General features: G+C 38.7%; 1 protein-coding gene across 1 annotated transcript in view; it reads right to left on the bottom strand.

The window, feature by feature from the left end:
- The window catches only part of LOC122813522 (carboxyl-terminal PDZ ligand of neuronal nitric oxide synthase protein-like), a 2,813,298-nt gene that overhangs the window by 863,069 nt on the left and 1,926,974 nt on the right, over positions 1–23,255 (bottom strand). The window contains exon 6 of the mRNA XM_044085881.1: positions 14,100–14,241. Within this exon, the coding sequence (XP_043941816.1) occupies positions 14,100–14,241 (142 nt within the window). The remainder of the gene's footprint in view (positions 1–14,099; positions 14,242–23,255) is intronic.

The raw sequence follows: 23,255 nt of genomic DNA, 5'->3' as shown, positions 1-23,255 counted from the left end.
TATTAAACAAAGTGTGTTCTGCAGAGGATCAACTTGAATTAATGGAAATCAAGCTCACTGGTCACCAAAATAACTTGTGATTCATTGATATCCCAGAAAGGGAAGAAGGTAGTGACTATGTCTACTATATGTTGTCCTCCACTGCACAATGGAATGGACTGGATCCATGGTCTGGATAGAAATAATGCACAGGGTTTTCATCCCTCAGCCCTTATGAGTTTTACATGCCCAAGCCAGTGCTAGTGAGGTTTGGAATGTATGTGCTAAAGGATAAAATACCCTTACCACAGGCAAAATAGTTAAAGTAAGGTGACTCATGGGTTGTATTTGACCACAAATACTCTGTGGATGTTAGAAGGAAAAAAACTGTTTTACAGCCTGAAATTTGCATCTGCATACAGTCCATATGGAAGTTTAGACTACTGCACTCTACTCATCTTCAAGTCCATCCTGCTTGTGGTACAACTACTTTTGGGTCACCAAAACAGATGCTTAACAAACATAAGCATTCCACCTCCCAACCAACTCAAGCTGCAAATCCAGATGGAGCATTGCAGGAAGAGACAAAGTCCAATTCAATGGAAAATCAGTCCAAATCAATTTCCCTTTCTTCAGGTGAAGGGATCCAGGATAAATAAAGACCAACTCTGTAAACCGCTGTCAATACAGACGTCTGTTTTTTTTGTTTTGGCATGGAGTTTCAGGCAGCTGTTTAAACCTGAACTACAAATCTGCCTTATTAGTACAATGGAATCTAAGTAAACGCAATGCAGATTGTAACTACTAATGCTACCATCCTGCTGAATATGTTAGATTTGAGTGCCTTCTACTTTCCTCCATCTACGACTGATTCATAAATGCTCATTACATAACATAAAACCAATCCTAGTAGTTAAATATCCCTTTCAACAACCTCCTCCATGTTGTTAGTTTAAAGTTCTAATGTACTTGTACCTGAATCTTATACTGCCTTCTTTGTTTTTTTTTTTGCAGGCGACTGTTGTCCCTATACATGACTGACATGAGTGATATACAGAGTATGCTAGGTAGAGGGGTAGCTTTTATACTGAGCCCCTCACTATCGCTTCTGAATTCAGTGTGGCTTAAATGTTTCAACAGTTCACTCTAATTTGATTGACTGCTTGTCTGCTGGAGGATTGATCTGAATGGCAGCCTTGCAAAGAACTATTTTCTCACACCAAAATATGTAAATACATATAAGAACTTCTTTTCTTTACTTTTTCCACACAAGCTCAGTGTCTAACTGCATAGAAGTGGAAATACTCACAAAGAAAGAACAAAGCTGGCCTGACTTTTAATTTAAGTGGAAATAACATGCATTCTTTTATTTGAACTTACTTTTTGCTGCAGATAACTGGGAGAAGATGGGGAATGGATGAGCTGAAATTAGGGCTCTACTATGAAATAACTCCCATGTGCCACTTTTTGGTAGCGTGTTCTCATCCACCATTTCTCTCATACAACAGCCTATCTGCCTCATCATTGGAAGTGGCATATGTTTGGTTCTCCCGTAAATAATTTCTGTATGAAATTAATAGTTTAAAATGTTATTTTAGATGCTTATTGACCTGATCTTGGTCATAAAGCAGTAGAAACTTATCTCAAGGATACTGCAGCGAAAATTACTGATGGAATGGAGAAAATTGATTTCTTTACATTAAGTATTTTTGAGTACAGATGGGGTTCTTTAACCCAACTGCACTCAAGATCTTGGGTGCTCAATGCACCCCTCTCAAGGATGCAGGCTCATACAACTGTCTTATTTTCTGAACTTTATAACTGACTAACATATGTGAATGGTTTGGTTAATATAGTTAAGAGGGACAAAATATTTACTTCGATTACGCATCTGGATTCCACAATGGCAATGTTACAAGAAACAAACCTGACTCCAGAAATTCATAAAATATTAAACAGGTCAGGTTATTTGGTTTTAGGCTACACATCCTACATGGTGGGCATAGACGAGGAATGGCAATTTTGTTTAAAAGGGGTATTTACTGGCACATAGCCACCCACTTAACTGACCAAGCAGGTAAGTATGCTTGTGTACTGGGCTACTTGGAAGGACACCCTATGACAATACTGAATCTGAATCTTCCCCACCCAGGAACTACTCAATGGGAAAATATTAAGGGAATGGATTGTATTCCAAGAGGGATCCATCACTACAGGTGGGTGACTAGAACACTGTTTTGAGATTGGGAGATGTCCAAATGGGACCCAGATCATACAGAATCCCTTCACTAGGGAAATATATAACAAGATATACAGATTTCATGGGAAAGGAAGACCTTCAGTATAAACTTGCTGTTTCTTTGACATATACACTTGTCACTTCCCCAGCTTTTAGTCTTACTCTATAATTGATAAGATAAAGATGTCTGAAGAATCAGTGCATTTATTACAGCCTTTAATTTATCTACCCATTATAATACTGGACCATCCCCCTTAGTTCTTACTTTCTACATGTCTACTTGCTCAACCCCAGGTATAGGAGCATAAACTTGTTCTTCTACGGAGGGAGCACTAGTAGAAACCCTGATTTCTGTAGATAGAGAATCTCATGATAAAATGGAAAACTGGGATATTTAGAAAGGTAAGATTCTTAGAAAGTCATCGACATACAAGGGGGAACTGTAAGTAGAACTGATGATGGCCCAAAATCACTCTGCTTGGAGAGAGATGGGGCAGGAAAAAGGATACCAAAATTAGGAGAGGAAATTAAATCTTCACTTGAATATACATTAAACAAATGAAAAAGACACTAAAAGTTACTTAACTGGTCCTTAACTACAGGTGGTGTTCCACCCTCCTGGAAACAGGCAGTAGTTATCAGTAATAATCAAGCCTGCGAAGGACCCTACTCAGATTGATTCCTTCTACCCATCTCCATTTTAGCCAAGAAACTATCAGCCCTTCTCCCAACTTTGATTCACTTGGACCAAGTTTTCAGGGGAAGAACCACAGTGGACAACTTGTTAGTGGTTAAGCTTGTAACTGAAGATACCAACAAAACACAAACATTTAAGCTTAATTAGATGAAATGCTAAAAAAGGCATATACTGAGTGAGTTAAGCCTTTCCTGTTCATGTTCGATGAGCATTATGGTTTCCCCAGCAATTTATTACTCTTTGGGTAACCTATATCATGACACATTAGCTATGGGAAAAAGGTTCAAGACTCTCTGAATTGTTTGACATTTGTAGAAGTACAAAACAAGGTTGTTCTATGTCCCCTTCATTATTTGCTCTAAATCTTGAGCCACTGGCTATTAAACTTAAATTGACCGCACTTGAGAGATACAAACTGGGCTTATTAGAGAAAAAAACTGACCCTCTACATGGATGACCTCCTGCTTTCTCTATCTCTAACCCTGAGCAGGACCCTGAATTTGTGTTCAACGAGCTATGGATTTTTAGAAAGTTAGCTGGCTACAGAATTAATGTGTCCAAAACTAAAACTATAAGGATGAGCTTCATCTCCATCTCTGGCTTGGTGCACAGACTTCTTTTCTTAGCCTGGACTGAGTGTACTCTGTCCTGGGATAAAGCTAGCCTCCACACTGCAGAGTATAGCAGAATTTACATTTATAAAAATTTGCACTAGGACATCAGGATTAAATAGTGGGAAGACAGTGGCCTAAACATTGCACAGTGGGTTCAGGCGATAAACTGATGGTGTACTATGCTTAAGGGGTCCTAGTATCTCCTCCCCAGATATATATAGAAGGCTGAAACAAATGGTACCCACATTTTTCTGGGCCAGCACTAAATTCAGACTTGTGTGGGATATTCTTTCCCTCCCACCTACTTTATGAGGGTTGTGCATACCACTGATGGTGATCTATAGGGTAGGAGAATGGCATACTGGTTAAGATGTTTACCTTACAGACACAAGGTGCAGGGTTTGATTCTCACATGGGGTAACTGGCTAGGCTTAAAATGGCCCACAAGGGCAGTTAGCCTAGAACTAACCTATGAACCTATACCTAGTGGTCAGAAGACTTAATACCTTTCAATCTCTTACTTCCCCTCTAGCATACTGACAGCTTATCTGGGTCAGCCTTCAATTTATTACCACAACTTGACTGGCTACAGGGGAAGTCAGAGAATGTATGCACAAGTCAAATGGACTCTATCAAAGTAGAGACCGCCTAAAACAGATGGTGAACTTGGTGCCTATATCTGAAGCACCTCTTTCGGTACTCCATATAACTCGTCTCTTGATGTATTGGAGTAAATACTAACTGCAAGAATTTGTTTTTATCTTTGAGGTAGAAGTTACTTATAGGGAACTATGTAAGGCATTAGCTGCTGAATGGAGTAAGCTCAGGTTGATAATGATCAAGTACATAGACTGACCTAGGCTACTGCATTGGATAATAGAGAGTCAGGAAGGAAACACCCCTACTATAAAGGTATACTAGCCACTTGTATAAAATACTTCTTATATGTAAGGGAAAGGTCACCAACAAATTCAGACTTATGTGGGAAAGGGACTTGGAACAACAATTCCCCTGAAATCTGGCAACTACCCCTTTAAGCACCCAGGCATGCCAATAAATCATGAAAATTCACATTATTTGGGTGTCAGTGCATGTTCAAGTACTTTTACACTCTCACTAGATTGCATAGAAAGTGTTCCAATATAGACCTCTCTTGCTGGAAATATTAAGACCAAGTCTTAGCAGACTGGTCACACCTTTTTGTGACTGCCCAGCTCTGGAAGAGTTAAAAGAGACCTTCAACTTTTATGTAACAACATTTTTTCAAACCCCCCTGTGCTTACCAAATACCTTTTTTTATAGGCATTTGTAGACACCAGTCTTTTGACAATGACTCCCTTAATGTTAACCCTACTCATTTTGGCAGCTATGAAAACTTGTATCAGTTGCTGGAAGTATTTACAGCCGCTACAGGTTGCAGATGTAACTGGGGTGGTAAATGAGATCAAGTTTATGGAGCTAGCTTCAACACCACACAAATCAAGGCATAACCTTAAAGGCAAGTGTCTTCTTTACTCCAATTATCTTTCAAATATTACTTTGCACAATTAAGCATTAGGCATGCATCAAGATGGTTTAACATATGGCAAGATACTTCCTCATTTATTTTCATTTTACAGATCTCAACTCTTACAGTGAGAAACTGTTAAATGTATATTTGTGATTATTGTTGTTTAATGACATTACGCTTACGTTGAACCATCACTAATATGTTGTGTAAGAGTGTCAATAAAAAGGTTATTCTTAAAAAAGGTAATAAAAGGAGGATGACATTGTAGACACTTAACAATTTACTGTTAAGCGGAAAGGAACTAGTAAATCAATTGTTGGCATTTTAGTACAGAAAACAGAAAAAAAAACATATAATAATGTCTTGTGTGATAATGAAAAGATATCACAAGAAATTATGAATGAAATGGAGAAGTACCACAACTACATAGTAGAGGTGAATCTGGGAGGCAGTGGTGGAATTAGGAAACAAATTACTAAAGAAAACAGAAGCAGGCATTCAGTTACAAGTGAAAAATGTTTTTTGCACTACTTAATACTATCCTGGGATTACAGGGCTTACGAAATGTCTTTTATAAAGTTTTGAGTGATTTTGTTTTACAAAAGTGGTGACAGCAGCATGACATAAGGGAAAATAGTTATTTATTTAAGACTAATGAAGTTTTTCTGGAAAGACAAAGAGAACACATAAGAAATTGGAATTCTTTAGCCACTAATACTGATCATCAGCTGTTAACAAAAAATACTCATTATAATTAATAAATAAATAAATAAATACAGTTATTAATGAAATGATGGAGAATTTACTAAGCATAATAAACAGAGCTATTAATGAAATAATAGAGAAACAAATTATGGGGGGTAGGCAGAAGAATATATGAATTTTGGCATTTTATGAGAGATTTTGTTCAGGAAATGTTGATTTCTGAGCAAGGAAGTCTGATTTTGGGTTGTTACAACAGTGGTCATCCCCGTGTGTTGCATGTATCTGTGTATGACATTTGAGTGCTTATTGCTTTTGCACCAGTTTTTGTAGGTTTCATGAAAGAAATGTAACACTCTACTTGCATAATTCTGTATGTAAATGGTTATATGGGTAAGAAAATTTGGATAAGCAATTGGTTAGGCAGGGTTGTTGTTGTTCTTTTGCCTGATTCTTTTTTGATTAGCTGTTAATGCAATCATTTCAGAATTTGCTAATTAAATGCAAGGTTAGAATGGGATATTACAAATTCTGCTGAATTTTGATATGGAATTTTAGGATTTTAAACAATGCGAAACTGATTAAATACGTTTTACTGTTACTGTACAGCTTATTGCAGGGTTTAACTTAAAGCAAGGGAACGATTTTGGTGGGGCTGTTACAGCTGGTAAGGTTTATTTTAATTCAATACTGGGGATTAAGTTTAGGGGTGGGGAGGTAATTCAGAATATCACAAAATATTTGTTTATAGGAGTAAATGATATTATAGAAATATGGAAATGTATGCCCTTTTGTTTAGAAAAAATAAGCTTTCATTAAATCAATAACTGTTAGGAAAGGTCACAGAGGTAATCGATTTCCAAGGGGAAAAGAATAGGGATGCTGCTTTCATTAAACACACTCTTCAGTTACACACACAGAAAATCAGGGAAGGGTTGGATGTTAAAGATGATGTCTGAATGAGTACAATTCAGCTTACTGCTTTTTTTACCACCTGCTGACAGATGATGAGTTGTTGGGAAAACCTCTAAGACAACGGTTTACTGATTTTTGTTCAGAACTATAAGGATAAAAGGTGAGGAACGGATGTGTTAGGGACATTACAATATGAATGCAGGAAAAATGACTGCTATGGAAAAACGGAATACTGATAAGGAGAAATGATATCAGATAAAAGTTACATATGACTATTAGGTTTTTAGTTTGACTTTTTAAGAAAATAGCAATAAGAAAATATTTTTGGATTGGAGGAAGTGAATAAAGTATGTGTCAAGTTTATGGGACTTTGTTCAGATGCTTTCGCATGAAAGAAATACAAGTTAAGACAGACTGAAATATAAATTTTTCAAATACATATATTGTTCATTTGCATATTGAATAGAAAAAGAAACAATAAAAAACAAAACTCTAGAAGGTATGAGACCCACAGAAACTTTTAATATTTGCTAAGTGCTTTCGTTCAACCTTGAAGTCACTTTGTCAGAGCAAACAAAATATCTTTTAAATCACACTTCATTTAAACTACCCTTCTCTAATCAATCAAAAACAATGAACTACCAATTTAAAACATTTAAAAAAAAACTTACATATATACTATTAAAACCACAGGTGTGAAAAATAACTTACTAAAGATATGCTGTACACCAATTTAATAATAAAAATTGTACCATATGTTCTCAAACATAGACATAAGTGCATCTAATATTTACATAAATATATCAATTTAACTAAGGAAGAACAATTTTAAACACAAACCAAAAATTTTAACAACATAGTATAAAATGTAAAGCATAAAAATGATAAACTACATTCTTCAAAAGTGATTTCATAACGTAGCTGCTCTCATAAAAATTATACTACTAACACAAATGCTATTCTTCAACCATGGAATGACTTTTGCATCCAATAGGAGCTGCCAATACAGTTCCATATATTTCAATTTATTCTCCCAAGTACCACCTCTAACATCCCTAGTTACTTTTTCCAGAATGCACTGGGCCTACTGCTACATTTAATCCTTCATGAATAAAATGACATTGAGAACAACCATCACGCTTATAGTTGCTCAACGACAGAGTATCATTAACTATTTGGATGTTCTGTCCCTTCTCAAAACAACTTTTCAAATTCTGAACTTTTCTGTACATAAACTTAGGGGAAATTCCAAGTAAAGGGAGTAACACACTCCCTTCAAATACTACCCTCCAGTTTTTGCAAATAGCTTCTTTGATTATTTGCGAATAACTTGCATACAGACCGATCATAGCCCTTCCATAAGCTTCACCTCCATGTTTATACTTAAAGGGCTCAACCATCTTCCTTTTCAAAACTGGACAATATCTGCTCTTTCTCCCTTCAGTAATTTCTTTACCTAAAAAGATCTACTAAATCACTTAGGTAACCCTTTCAATACACACTGCCTTTAACTTTTCTAGCTCAACCAAAAAAATATCATCTTCTGAAATTATTCTAGAAACTCTAATTTTCTGTACTTTCACCAGGTTCCTCTTTTACAAAAATAGGCATGCAAGTGAAAAATATAAATACCTGCAACTGACAGATTGAAAACAATCATCAATTTAAAAACAGCAATATCCACAAAAAAAAAAAATCTCCCATAGCAGTCATGTAAAAAAATCATTTAACTTCTGTATTGGCATGCCATAAAATCAGGATTTCATCTAAGATTCTCGCATACATTTTAATGTGTTGGAAAATACACTGTTTAAATGTCAAAAGCAAACAAAAAGTCATGTTTTTTCAAAAGTGTATTATGTTTTTTGGAGTTGTTAGATAAAATAGTAAGGACTGACTTATTTAAGAATTTATCAGATAATTCTGCTTATGGCATATATGAAATGTTAAAAGTAATATAGATGGAATAGATACAATTTTAGTTCAAAATATATGGCTTCAATGGACAGATGGAAGACCAGATGTGAGAAAGTATTACATATTATATGTATGGAATAATGATGGAATGCAACAGATTTTGAAATGTGTATATACAATGGGAAAGGCATAATCTGTTTTTATTTTATCTGTAATATTATGAAGGCATATGTTCTTGTGGCTTTTTATTTGTATTTTGATCACACCATGTAACGTGTTATACTGTGTTTAATAATTAATTTGCTTTAAGGACTGTATATTAATTTAAAGATTTAGTAAAGAAAAACAATGATAATACTCATTTCTTCAGTAAGTGTCACAGGATGTAAGTTTAATATGTCATCTGAAGGGCAGCACCTCGGGAATACAGCACCCCCCCATGCTGTCCTGCACTGTCAGCACTGGAAAATGAACTCAAACACCTGGTGTGGGAATAGAATCAACAGTCTTCAGATGCAGCAGCATCGTCAAAGGTGAGTATGCTACCTGTTGAACTAATAATACTGCTATGACTCTAAATAGGATGCTCCCTGTTCAGAATCCAGTACGCAGGAATTTGGAAGTATGAACTTTCTGGAAGAAGCAAACTGGTCATGGTACTTACTAGTGTATTCTAGAGTTCAAAGATTTATGGGATGCAGGGAAGATGGCAAGAGCCAAGTGGGATAAGCTGATACTTCAAAAAGAACAAGTTGATCTGGGATTACTCAATTTGAAGGGGTATTTCAGAGCTACGCATTTAAGGCTCCTATACATAGCACAAGCAGAAACCCATAATTCAAACTGGAAAGGGATGATGACAAAACAGGGGGATGCTCAAGAAACAAGGAGAGACTGGGATTTTGGATGCAGATCCTTAAGAAGAATAACACTAACCATACAGAATAGTATATTCATCAAGTAACAGAAAGTATTCTAAAAACTAATCAAACACGGGAATAGAGAAAGAAAATTCTGCAAATAAGGATGACTGCAATTGGGGATACAGACAATAGGCAAGAAGTGGCTGGAATTTATTGGAGAAAACTGGCAAAAGAACCAAGGTATTGGGAGCACATAATTAGAGAGGGAAATGTAAAAAAATGGGAAGAGGTGAAGAATTTATTTGTACTACAGGCTAGAGATTGCCTTCCATATCAAGGATTGATATAACAGTATAAGAAAGACCAGCACTGGTAGAGCTTTTAGGTGAATCTAGAACAGAAGCTGTTGTTAAAAAAGGAATAATTAGTACAGCATTCAAAATATTGCAAGATAACTATAAGAATCAGTCAGAGGAGGTTAGAAAGAATTGGGATGAGAGCTTGGATAAGCAAAACAATGGGTGGATATATATATTTGTCTTCCAAATATGCAACAAAGTCTAGAAGATTTAGGCTCTTTGCTCACAAGTGTTTACATAGGTATTTTTATACTCAAAGTAGATTCCAAAGAATTCTTCCTCAGGTAGATAGGAAATGTTGGAGGTGTGACGGGGAAGAAAGGGATAATTGGGAACATATGTTTTGGTAGTGTAATGAGTTATGAGATTTTAAAAATTCTCTGCAGACCACTATATCAGAAATACTGGGTGAACAAATTATCATGACTAAGGAAATTATATTTTGAGCTAGGATACAGAATCAGAATTGCCTAGATGTTGTAAGGCCTTTCTAAATCTAACTATGGTGGCTGCAAATAAAGCAATTACTAGGAAATAGAAATCAAAGTCTAAACCAACTGTACTAGAAGTAGTGAGATAAAACAACTGATAATGGGATCTTTTAGAAAAGGGTAGGAGAAAATTACATAAAAAATGGAAATTGAGGGAACAATACATGTAAACTAGAAATGAGGTTTCAAAGTAGGCAGGATTTGAATGAGCTATTTAACATCTGACTGACAGTGACTGGATAGATTATAAGGGATGTATAATGTTTGCAACTAAAATTATGTCAATGTGGTTTGTTTTCACTTATTTAAATATATGATTGCCTATGTCATAAGTGATAATTTAATAAATATGTTTCTTGTTTATTAATAATAATAATAATAATAATAATAATAATAATAAAGATTTCTGGGATGCCTTCATGAAGAATCACATAGCTGAATAAACCAAGGCCTAATATTCTTAATGTAACAGCCAATGAACAGTGAAGGCTTAGCATCACCTGCTGCGAGAAAAGGAGATTGTGGGTTGCCAGCCAATCCCAAGCACACATAGATTCTATGCAAATCAGGTTAGGAATAGTCTCCTTATTCTGCTTAATGTAAAATAAGCTACAGCCATACTCTGTTTTCTAGCATATTTATACAGATACAGGCTTTCTCTAGCTTACAAATGCTTATTATTCAAACATAATTCAAGTGATTTAACCCAGTCAATTAAAAGAAATGCCACCTATTAAAGTGGACAGTATTGGACCTAGTCAGACTATGGATGGATTTCATAAAATTTTAGTGGAAGGAGTCATCATCGGGTCTATATTATAAAACCAAAAAGACTTTACCGCAAACGCTCACGAGCAAAAATACCGGTAATCGAACTTGCTATTGTGGGGGGCTGTGCCTCCCTCCGGCTAACTATATATTCCAACTACGAGGTAGCACTACAGTGAGGAAAGGGCAAATATCCCACTCCTCACTATAACACGACCCCACAATCACAGTTTCGATTCCCAGCATTTTCGCTCATGTGAGAGTTCGCGCTAAAGTCTTTTCGTGCATCTAATATAGACCCGTCATCATCAATATTCCATCTTCAGAAAAATCAGAGTTTAAGTTATAAATCAGACAATCACCTCCTAAATGGGAACATGAATACATACATGTTAACAGTGCATCTCAGCTAACTGGGATTCACCCAGAGACAATTAAGGAGTATTATGTCAGAAAGTTAACCTACTTCCGCGGTGGTGCAGCGGTAGCATTGTTGCCTCACAGCAAGATGTTCTCTCGTTCAGTTCTCGGCTTGGGTTGGGAGTGCCTTCTGTGTGGAGTCTGCATGTCCTTCCCGTGGTCGAGTGGGCATTCGAAAGACATGCGTTGAATGGGCGTGCCTTCGTTGAAGGTTGGGCGTCGGGCTGGCAACTCGACATCATAAAAAAAACCAACTGCCAATCATTAGCAGACCGGAGTTCCGCTGTGGCGACCCCTAACGGGGAAAAGCCGAAAGACAAACAACAACAACATGTCAGAAAGTTAACCTGCAGGACCTAACTGTAGTTAAGAGTGGCGCAACAGCCTTGGTACTCAGAGAAATAAATAAATGTTCTTGGGTACATAAATAGATATGTTAAGGAAAAAAAAGAAAATTAAGAAAGTGACAGAAAATTACCGTGAGCCAAGTGATAAACCCTATTAAAAATATTTCAGTGGTGCAGCAGTTGCGTTGTCACATCACAGTAAGAGGTTCTACGGTTCGATTCTCAGCTGGGGTGCCTTCTGTGCAGAGTCTGAATGTCCTCCCTGCATTCATGTGGGTTTTTTCCAGGTGTTCCGGTTTCCTCCCACATTACAAAGACGTGCTGAAAACTGTCTCATTCTAAGTCTGACTTTCCCAGTAAATAAATGTTAAATAAAATTTCAGGTATGTAAAAATACACACACACACACACACACACACACACACACACATATATATATATATATATATATATATATACACACACACACATATATATATATATATATATATATATATATATACACACACACACACACATATATATATATATATATATATATATATATACACACACACACACATATATATATATATATATCATGCTTTTGATTTTTTAATTCTGAAAAGTGCTACCTTAATACTAAAAATACACAAAATTAATGTAAACTCCTAACTTCTGGTGACCACTGACCACTCCTGTTGACCTAGTACTCATTTAGTTCTAAGACAGGTATATTGCATTACTGTAAACCTTGTGGTTCTTTAATGAACTGCCTAAAAAGTCACAGTTAAAATCAATCTGACCAAAATCGCATATTTACCATACCTCTGGAGATCATACTTTTATACTGCAGCCCATTTATCTAGCCTGCTTTCAAATGTATTTAGTGCTCCTGGTTTTACTCTACATATCAATAAAACACTGAAGGCTGTAATTACTCCGAGATCATGTTGTGTTGTGCAGCTTTAATGTCGTCCGTGTAACACATGCAGTAGCTACCAATTAACGATCTTACATCTACAGAACTCTTGCAGTTAAACAAAAGTAACTACAGCCCTTAAAAGGAAGCTAATCCAGGCACATGCAAAACGTGAAAATGTTTTCTCTCTCTTTTTCTTGCATTCTGAAAAATGGAGATAAAACGTAATGCTCTTTTTCAGTTACATTTTTATATTACTTAAGAACATAGAGTTATTAACTCCTTGACCACTTTGAGAGCTGAAGGACACCAGTGCTGTGTTCTCATTATGGGGATCAGGTTTCAAATTTCTATTTCCAAAATGTACAACTCTGTTTCTTTTAAATCCACCTCAGTGCTCATCTACTCACGTAATACAAATACACATTCATTGTGCTGAGTTTTACGACAGCAGATTCTAACTTACTATAGTTAAGGGAAAAACTGACCCTGGATCATGAGCAGAGCTATATTACAGATATAAGCTGCTGAAATAGGTCACTTGAAAGGACCCTAGATGTTCATGTTACATTGTATGTGTGTATGTGTGTATACTCATAAAACTCCATACCCTATTCATTGAAAAATGAAGATTAATTCTGAGACAGTAATAAACAGTTTATTTATTTATTTTACATTTGTTAATTGGGAAGATCCGACTGGACCAGGTCCATTTACAGTGGAGGCCCGAGGAGAAAAGCTCCGGCATTTAGTTTAACAAAAACGATGCGACATATATAGTTTAACAAAATGATACAACAGATATAGTGAACAATATAATGATACAACATATTAAAGAAACAAAATAAGCAATAAAAAGAATGGTAATAACACTTATACAGTGCTGGACAGTTATCATGAGAAGAAATGTGTCAAGCATTTCAACAGCCAACAGATCGACATTCATAATTCAATTAACATGCAGGTGAGTACTAAGGAAAGGAGCAGATGCCCTGCAGGTGTAGCAGTGCAACCGGCTGAGGTACTGACTTACATAGAACAGTTACTGAGAAAATGGAGGGACAAGATGATATACAAATATTCTGACTGTTTCACAAGAAAGCAAAACACTTTAACTGGTGTATAAAAACAAAAAAAAAATCTCTTCATTGCATGAAAATATTGTTAGGATAAAAACAAGCAAGGCTGTTCCTTAATGTTTTGACAGTGTAACATTCTTGACAGGGTAAACACAACTTTACACCTTATCACTGCAAATTCTGCTTCTGTGTGTGACGTTAGGATGTGACTAAAACACTACTTTAGGTAATATGAGACGTACACTGTAAAGCCTATGTTCCTTATCAATCACCTTGCTGAAATGATAACATTTCGTACCTGGTGGTTCTGTATCCTCACCACCCTGCTCGCACTCTTCATCCTCCTGTCCATCTGCATTCTGTTCTGTGTGTTGGACACTCAGCTTGTGGCACACCTCAAATGCTTGTCCAACTGTCCGCACAATTCGCATTGCTTGACTCTGTGAAAAATCACATGCAGCTGGTCAGAAACATCTTAAAGATACTCTACAGGTTTTCTCAGTGCACATAACGTCTGACCTGTACAACCACAAAATGTCGATTTCTTTTAAGCCTTTGTAAAAACATACACTCCTATGTACATCTCAATAACAGAAAACCCTTTTAATGCACTTCTTATATGCTAAAATAAAAGCAGGTTTTGTAATACATTGTGGAAACGCCATCTCTTAATCTAGAATGAACATCCAGTTTACACTGTTTGGTAAATGTATATACTGTACTCCAAGCAGCAATCTCAGATATGGAGATATTCTTGAAAAAATCACCTGCAGTAATTGCAGCTCTGGAGGAATGTGTCTCAGTCTAAACAACTAATTTCCTCCTACGTGGTATCAAACTAGAAGATGGGTGGCAAACCAGAAGGTGATTCAACTGGCTCGTAATTCTCACACCGATTGTTGCATGACTGAAAACCCTATCTGTCTTTCATGTACAGATGATAACTGGTCAGTTTCTTCACATCCTTCGTCCCCTGGCTGCATTATCACATTTACCTAAGAACCTTCATGGTATGTAACAGTTGTTTTCTATCTTCCTTTTCCCTAGCTCTCTCAATGGGAAGCAGACGGTTTAAAAAAAATCACCTTATGCATGAATGACAAAGTTGTCCAAAGAGATAAGCAATCACTGTGAAAGAAAAGACAAGTTTCTTTGCATATAAGTACTTTCAGTCCAGAAACTCTTCTAAAAGACAAAACCATAACTGGAAGAACACTTTTCCATAACAACAACTTGAGATAACCTGAACCAGCTATTTCAGATGAAGGGAATGAGAGTTTAAGATTCTTCATAATAAAGCAGAGGTCCCAATTAGGAGAAATAATGTGCTTTGGAGGTTTAAGAAGCAGGACTTTGGGGAACCTTGAGAAATGCATGTAACCACAGCTCTCTCTCTCTCTCACACACACTTTGATGGAGAAGTGTGACATCCCTGTAGCACGGTGACTGTTAAAGACAATCTAAAAGAATAGGCATTGTTTAGTTTGGGGGGGGGGGGGTTCACTTCACCTGGTGAAGCATCAAGCAAAAAAAAACCTGAGAAGGTTTGGACTTGTACTGGTACCCCCCCCATGCTTTCTTTACTATATCTACAACCCAGCTCAGCAGAGAAAAGATGCAAGTCAGGAATTAAATACAATTCCATCAAGCACCTATCATATTAGTTTTAAGGATGATACTTTCCTCTGCAAGAAGTATTTCAAACTGACCTATCAGAGGGGTTGGGTGGATTCAGAAAAGGAAGAACTCTCTGGACAACTAAGCTAGGAGACAGAAGTGGTGGTAGAATAAGTTGTGCTTTTTGCCTTTATGGGTACCCTCTGAATAATTTGTATATATGGGAATTTTAAACAAAGCCCTCCTGATTAGCCAGTAATTGGGAGGATGATGAGAAGACACATTAGTCATGTGACTTGTAGTGCACTGAAGTAGATACAGGCTTCTTCAGCAGTGCTTTTCTCACTACAGTGTATCCACATGTTGCTACTGTGGGCAGCTGATACAAATGCTGATGTTCTTCTGCGTCTAAATTATGCAGAAATTATCTAGTAAGAAGTGGGTGCAAAGTAAAACTGGTACTGTGAGACGTGGTGTACAGACAGTAACCTGCAATTCAGATCACTGGAGCTACAAAACATTCCAAAAATAATACCTCTTCCCGAATAAATTTTCTTTTTTTTTTTTTTTTTTTTACATCTTAGCTTCCTTTAGATTAGTAAACACAGCCAGAGATACAGATAGAGTTATCATGGCCTCAGGCTCCATTAGCAATAGCAAAACTGGCAGAGGGGTAGTCTGCAGTCCCCTTGACAAACAGATATCAGGCAGCAGGTTTCAGACAAAGTACAGTTTTGTACCTACCATAAATGTAGATGTTCGAGTGCTAATACAGCTGCAGTAATCACAGATGGGTTTTCAGCCGTCAGGCGGTCCCTCGGTCGGCCGAATTCCAAAGTCTTGGTCCGGCGTCAGTTGTCGTCGCTTACTCTTCTGATGTCAGTGAGGCCAGAGTATATAAGACACAGCCGACGCCATGTTCTTCAGTCTTTCTTGCCCCAGATGTCAGGTGCCCCCAAAAGGAAGGCAATACATAAATAATGCTTATATACATATACAAGCAATGCAATATAATCCAAAATCAGTGGATGCAAGCAAATAAAACATAGTAGGATAACCCAGTCAGGTAGTATGAAGAGGTTGTTAGGCCCCATGCCTTTACCAAGTGGGAAAGGAGGGAGGGAAACCTGTACTGCAGCTGTATTAGCACTCGAACATCTACATTTATGGTAGGTACAAAACTGTACTATGTTCATCGTGCATACAGCTGCAGTAATCACAGATGGGTAGAGTCCCAAAGCTATGCATAGGGTGGTAGGTACTAGGAGGAACTGGGTTGAGCCAGAATGCCCTGCAAAACAGCAGTGGCAAAGCCTGCTCTTGTTCTGGAATATAAAGGCAGGTGGTAGTGTTTTGTGAAGGTATGTACAGAACTCCAAGTGGCTGCCTCCAAAATATCTTTGGTAGGAACTCCTCTGAGGAAGGCTGTAAAGGTAGCTGTGGCCCTGGTGGAGTGAGATCTGATACCTGTAGGAACAGATTTCCCATGATAGGAATAACAAAACCGTATGCAGTGGCCAATCCACTTGGAAATAGTCTGTTTTGTAACTGGTTTCCCTTGAGCCCCTACAGCATAGGACACAAAAAGTTGTTCTGATTTCCTGAAGGACTTTGTTCTGTCCAAATAATAACGTAGCTGCCTATGGATGTCTAAAGAGTGTAGCAACCTTTCCCCTTTGTTTTGAGGATTGGGATAAAAGGTAGGGAGGTGTATGGCTTGATTTAAGGCTACCCTGGATACCACTTTTGGCATAAATGATGGGTTGGTACGAAGGAAAACCCTGTCCTGATGGAAAATGAGGAAGGGCTGCACCGCCATGAGGGCCTGTAGTTCAGAAACCCTACGAGCTGAAGTGATGGCCAGAAGGAAGGCTGTTTTCCAGGACAAATATTGCAAATCTGTTGAGGCAGCTGGTTCAAAAGGAGGCAATGTTAATTTTTCTAGTATGTAATTAAGGTCCCAGGCTAGTATTGGTTGATTCCTTGGAGGTCTTATATTCTTAGCCCCTCTGAGGAACTGTCATAAGAGTGGGTGAGAAAATAAAGGGGGATCCATGTTGAATTCTGCAGAAATGGCTGAGGCATGTATTTTTATGGAAGAAAATGAAAGTCCACTGTTCAGCAACTCAGCTAGATACTGTAATACCTGAGGCAAGTTCAGTTTTCTAGGGTCCTGGCCTCTTTTCTCATTCCAAGAGCAAAACCGCTTCCATTTTGCGGAGTAAGCTTTTCTAGTAGATGGCCTTCTGGCCTCCAAAATGACATCCTGCACTTCCTTGGAGAGTAGGGTCTGTCGTGGTGTTAAGGAATTTTCCATGCAGCAAGATTGAGTGTTTTCAGCTGACTGTGAAGAGTTTTGTAGCTGTGCTGAGTCAGCAGAAGAGGCATTAGCGGCAGGGACCAGGGAGGAGTATGTGTTAGGCTCCTCAGGAGTGGGTACCAGTGTTGCCTTGGCCAATCTGGAGCAATCAGTATCATCCTCGGTTTGTCTGTTCTTGCTTTCAAAAGCACCTTGGGCAGAAGAGGCAGAGGTGGGAATGCGTAAACTGTCCATGCTGTCCAACTGAATGAAAGGGCGTCCACTCTCCAGGCCTTTAGATGAAAGGTCCTTGAACAAAACTTTTCCAGTTGATGATTCCTGTGGGAGGCAAAAAGATCTATGTCTGGTCTCCCCCAATCTTGGATTATTTCTGTAAACACCTGAGGATGTAACTTCCATTCATGTGGATCTGTCATATTTCTGCTTAGATTGTCTGCCAGTGTGTTTTCCAATCCTGGCAAGTACTGTGCTTGAAGTTCGATTTGTCTTTCCAGAGCCAAGTTCCAAAGAGTCATGGCTAGTCTGCACAAGGGGTATGAGTGTGTTCCTCCTTGTTTGTTTATGTACCACATTACTGTGGTGTTGTCTGTTCTTATCAGTAATTGTCCTGGATGCAGGAAGTCCTTGAAAGCTGTAATTGCATTTATTACTGCTAGCATTTCTTTTTGATTGATGTGAAGGTGCTTTTCCTTTTGGGACCATCTGCCCTGAATGCACCTGTCCTTCATGTGCGCCCCCCAGGCGTAATCTGAGGCGTCTGTGGTTATGACTTGTTTTGCTTGAGGCTTGCAGAATGGGAGACCTGTGTTTACTTGGCATGCTTGGGCCCACCATAGAAATTCCTTTTGCAAACATGGAATTATTGGTATTATTGTTTCCAAACTGTGACTGTGTTGAGACCATAGATTTTTTAGGTACCATTGAAGTTTCCTCATATGCAGCTTTGCACATGGGATTAAAAGAATGCAAGATGCCATGAATCCCAGAGCCTGCAGGATTTTCCTTGCAGTAAGCCTGGTACTTTTTGCTAGTATTTTGAAGTACTGAGATAGTTGCCCCTGTTTTTCTGGCGTAAGATATGCCATCTGGGTGTTTGTGTCCAAGTTGGCACCCAGGAAGGTTATTTTCTGAGATGGTGTTAGCCTTGATTTCTCTTTGTTGATTGTATATCCCAGAGAAAGCAGTAACCATGTCACATATGCCAGATGTTCCAGAAGTATGTGTTTGCTGTCCGCTTGGATCAGGCAGTCGTCCAGGTAAGGGTAAATTTGTATCCCTTGAAGTCTGCAGTAGGCAATCACTGATGCCAGGCACTTTGTGAATACTCTGGGCGCAGTAGATAAGCCAAAGGGCAATGCAGAGAATTGATAGTGGATTGAACCTGCAAGAAATCTGAGGTATCTTCTGCAGCTTTGTCTGATTGGGACATGCAGGTATGCCTCCTTGAGGTCCAATGTTACCAGCCAAAACTCCTTGCCCAGCATGGGAAGAAGTTGCTGTAATGTGAGCATCTTGAATTTTGGTACGAGTAGAAATGTGTTTAGGATGGATAAGTCCAAAATGGGTCTCCAGTCGGTTCCTTTCCTTTGTACCAGAAAAAGTCTTGAATAAAAACCTTGACCTTGTTGGTGCGTAGGTACCTTTTGAATAGCTCTCATGTTTATGAGCTTTGAAATTTGCAGTTGTGCCTCTGCCCTTTGATTTTGTGGCAGGTTTGGCATGCCTCTCATTTTTGGAAGAGTGTGAAATTGAAATTTGTAGCCTCTGTTTATAATGTCCAGAATCCATTTGTCTGTTGTGACAATATGCCAATTGTTTGCAAATAATGCTAGTTTCCCTCCCAAAGGTGCTGCCAGCTGAGACATGCTTGGCATGGAAATGAGGGAGTCATTGGGTTTGCTTCCTGTATTGTTGTGCACTGTCTTCACCACCTCTTGGTGCTGGAGTTTGCCATTGTCTGCCTCTATATGATCCTTGTGATTGCCCTCTGCCCCTTGTGCGTCTGTATCTACCTCTTTGGGGCTTGTCAGTGGCTGGAAAGGACCAGTTTTTTGAAGGCCAATTTCTGCTAAAACGTGGTGGTTGGACCTGTAAGAAACCTTTGACAGTTTGCATAGATTTGGCTTTTTCTTCCATTTTCTGTAGTATCTCCTCAGCATTAGTACCAAATAGTACATCCTTTTGTAAAGGAGCATCTAGAAGTTTAGCTTTCACATGATCAGGCAAATTTTGTTCCCTACGCCAGGCATGTCTGCGAATGATTGATCCTGTAGCAGCTGCTCTGCTGGAGGCCTCTAGAGCATCATAACCACATTGTAAGGTGTGTTTACCCACTTGCTCTGCACTATGCATCATATCCTGTAACTCTTTTAAATCTGGTTGTTTAGGTTGAGACATTTTGTTCCTTAATTGTGATAACAGGTACTGTTGATATTTAATCATATGAAACTGACAGTTTAAGGCCCTCATGGCTAGGGTGGCCGAGGTATATACCTTTTTACCCCACCTTTCTAAAGATCTGGATTCCCTTTCTGCAGGAAGTGGATTCTTAGCAGTGGAGGCCTTCAATCCCTTGGGGCCTTGTGAAATGGTTTCAGGGTCAGCATTATGGCTTTTGAAAAGAAATTGGTGAGAGCGGGTACTCTGTAATACCTATCAGGTTTGACTGGTGCAGGAGGCAGAGAATCAGGGTTAAGACAAGCCTCCGAATAGACATCATCCAGTATGTCCAAAACAGGGGGTATAGCCAGAGGTCTGTGTTGAGGTAACCAAAGAAATTCCCTAAGTCTTTTCTTGGAATCTGAAAAGTCTTGGCCTTCCCAATGGAAGTATTCCCTCAAGGTGTGCAAGGTTTCCCCAAAGGAAAAATCCTCAGGAGGGGATACCGAATCCTCAAAAGGAGAGTAAGAGTGTTCCTCTGCATCAGAATGTTCTGATAAAATGGATCCCTGATCAGAAGAGGGAGAATCTTCCTCCACTCTGGGTCTCTTGTCTGGAGGGGGTTGAGAACCTCTGATAAGAGTAATTAAGTCCTCAGCCATTTTTAGCATCTGTTTTTTAGGCATGGATCCTGAAGATGGGCCCTGTGCAACAGGCCTCGTGGGATGCCTGGCTGCTTTGGATTTAGTAAAGGCCTTAATTGAAAAAGAAGATGAGGGTCTAAATACACCATGGGTGGAGGTGGACCTGTCCACATTTGTAGGCTCGACATTAGCAGGGGCTTCGGTGGTAGTCTGGGAAAGGGCCGAGGACCCAGCGGTCTCAGGTACAGAAGACACCACCAAAGGAGTGTCGTCGGTAGTCAGGGACTGCAAAGGCGTCTCGCTGAGAACCGGACCACATGTAGCCTGTTTTGGCGTGGTGTCGGCGGGGACCGCGGGCCTCGCATGTCGGTCCTTTTCCTTGCATTTTTTGGACAAAACGGTAGTCGGAGTGTCCGACGACATTTTATAATCAAAAGCTTTACCAAAGTAGTGTTGGGCGAACTCCGCCCGACGCTTAATAGTGCGTTTATTGAAGGTAGCGCAAAAGTCACAGCCCGAGACGTCATGGTCTGGGCCCAAACAAGGTATGCAGAGGGAATGGAAATCCTTATGCGGTATTTGCTTCCCACAAGAAATACAATTATTAACTTTTTCTGACATCGGTCTGAGGCAAGAAAAGTTTCCCCAACGGGGTACTTAGCTTTAATGAAGACTTCGGTTTCCAATTTTTTCGTAAATCAGGAGCTGGCCGACCGGCACTTGCGAACTGCTTCTGCTTCGGGCACCGCGCGGCAAAAAAGACTGAAGAACATGGCGTCGGCTGTGTCTTATATACTCTGGCCTCACTGACATCAGAAGAGTAAGCGACGACAACCGACGCCGGACCAAGACTTTGGAATTCGGCCGACCGAGGGACCGCCTGACGGCTGAAAACCCATCTGTGATTACTGCAGCTGTATGCACGATGAACATCAATGTCAAAACAGATAAATTCTCTATTGTTGCTTAGACTATGTCAAAACCTATAAGTACTACATCTCTTGTCAATCAAAGCAGGTCAGGGTAGGATGTAATGCTGAAACTTTCAGAAGGTTACACAAACAAATCTTTATCACCAAACATTACGCTGTATACCTTGCATGTTTAATTAGTATTTTTTTACACAGTAGCAGTAGTTTGAACTGCAAACTGTTATGTAAATATGAAGAAGCAATGGTTTAAGTAACTCAGAGCAGCACACAAGCGTGCTCGGGTTCTGATTTAGTTTTGTTTTTTTTATTCTTTTTGTCGACAGACTGTTTTTAGAACATCTTGATTGGGAAGACTGCAGGCAGCAACGAAGATGCCTCAAAGTCATTGTGGTTTAAACTGCAGGAAATTAGAGGCTGATGGGACTGTTAAGTCAGTAGCCTGTCATGTAAACTGAGTACGTGATACAGCTGCTGAATGGTCCAGTTACTCTTGCGTTCTCTTCCCACACTTTAACTAGACATAGTTAAATTGCGAGGAAGAGAGCGAGAGAAGGAGGAAATCCATCAATAGATTTTTTTTATTTTTAGTTTGAGTGAGACTCAGAATCAAACTTTAAGGCAGGAGAAGCCAAGGAAGGCTATTTATAAATTATCACCTCCCCCACCGAAAAAAAAAATTAAGTTCTCCGTTTTTTTTTTTCTGGTAAGGCCAACCGGATACTTTCCACATTTTTTTCTTGGCAAGGGTCAAACATATATTAGTGGTCTGTGTGTTTTGCGGGCTGCTGGTGACTTTCTTTTTTAATACAATATCCTGGCAGTGTGCTTTGGGGGGTGTTGATGATTTTTTTTTTTTATATAATATCATGGCAGGGTGAACCAGATACTAAGGCTGCAATGTGTTTTGGAGGCCGTTGATGGAACTTTTTAAATATAACTTTTTAAATATAATATCCTTGCAGGGTGAACCAGATATTAAGCAGGCAGTGTGCTTTGGAGGCTGCTTGACTGTGGATGCCTTTTTTCTAATAAAACATCCTGGCAGGGGTCAAACAGATACTAGGTATGCTGTGTGTTTTGGGGGCTGCTTGTGGATGAAATTTTTTTTTAACCTAATATCTTTTTTCAGGGTCAGTCAAGCTAGATTAGGATGGTCAAGCTAGATTAGGATGGTGTGTGGATGTTTTGTTGTTGAAACTCTGGCCTTGCACGATTAAGGTGTGTATGGGTAAACTGAAGTAAAATCATCAGCAAGCTCTTGACTATGTGATACAAAAGAAATACAGTAATGTTATCATTGTCTTCTCTCTACATTATTTTAAACCTTGTAGGCTCAAAGCAGACATTGTGGGTAGACATTCAGGCTGGGGGATAAACCTAGTATGTGTGAATGAAATGACTGGCCTTACTGTGGTACTTCTGACTTGCTTTGCAAGAGTAATGTGCATCTGAGTTAAGTAAGATTGACAACACGCTCTGAACTCTGGCTATTGTTTATGTAAAAAAAATACATATATTAATAACAATGTTGTCTTTTATCCTTTTTTTGTATTTTAACCTCA

The sequence above is a fragment of the Protopterus annectens genome, chromosome 10.part0, assembly GCF_019279795.1.
Source record: "Protopterus annectens isolate FY-2018-M chromosome 10.part0, PAN1.0, whole genome shotgun sequence".
In the NCBI taxonomy this organism is placed as follows: Eukaryota; Metazoa; Chordata; order Ceratodontiformes; family Protopteridae; genus Protopterus; species Protopterus annectens.
This window is presented reverse-complemented; position numbering and strand designations above follow the sequence as displayed.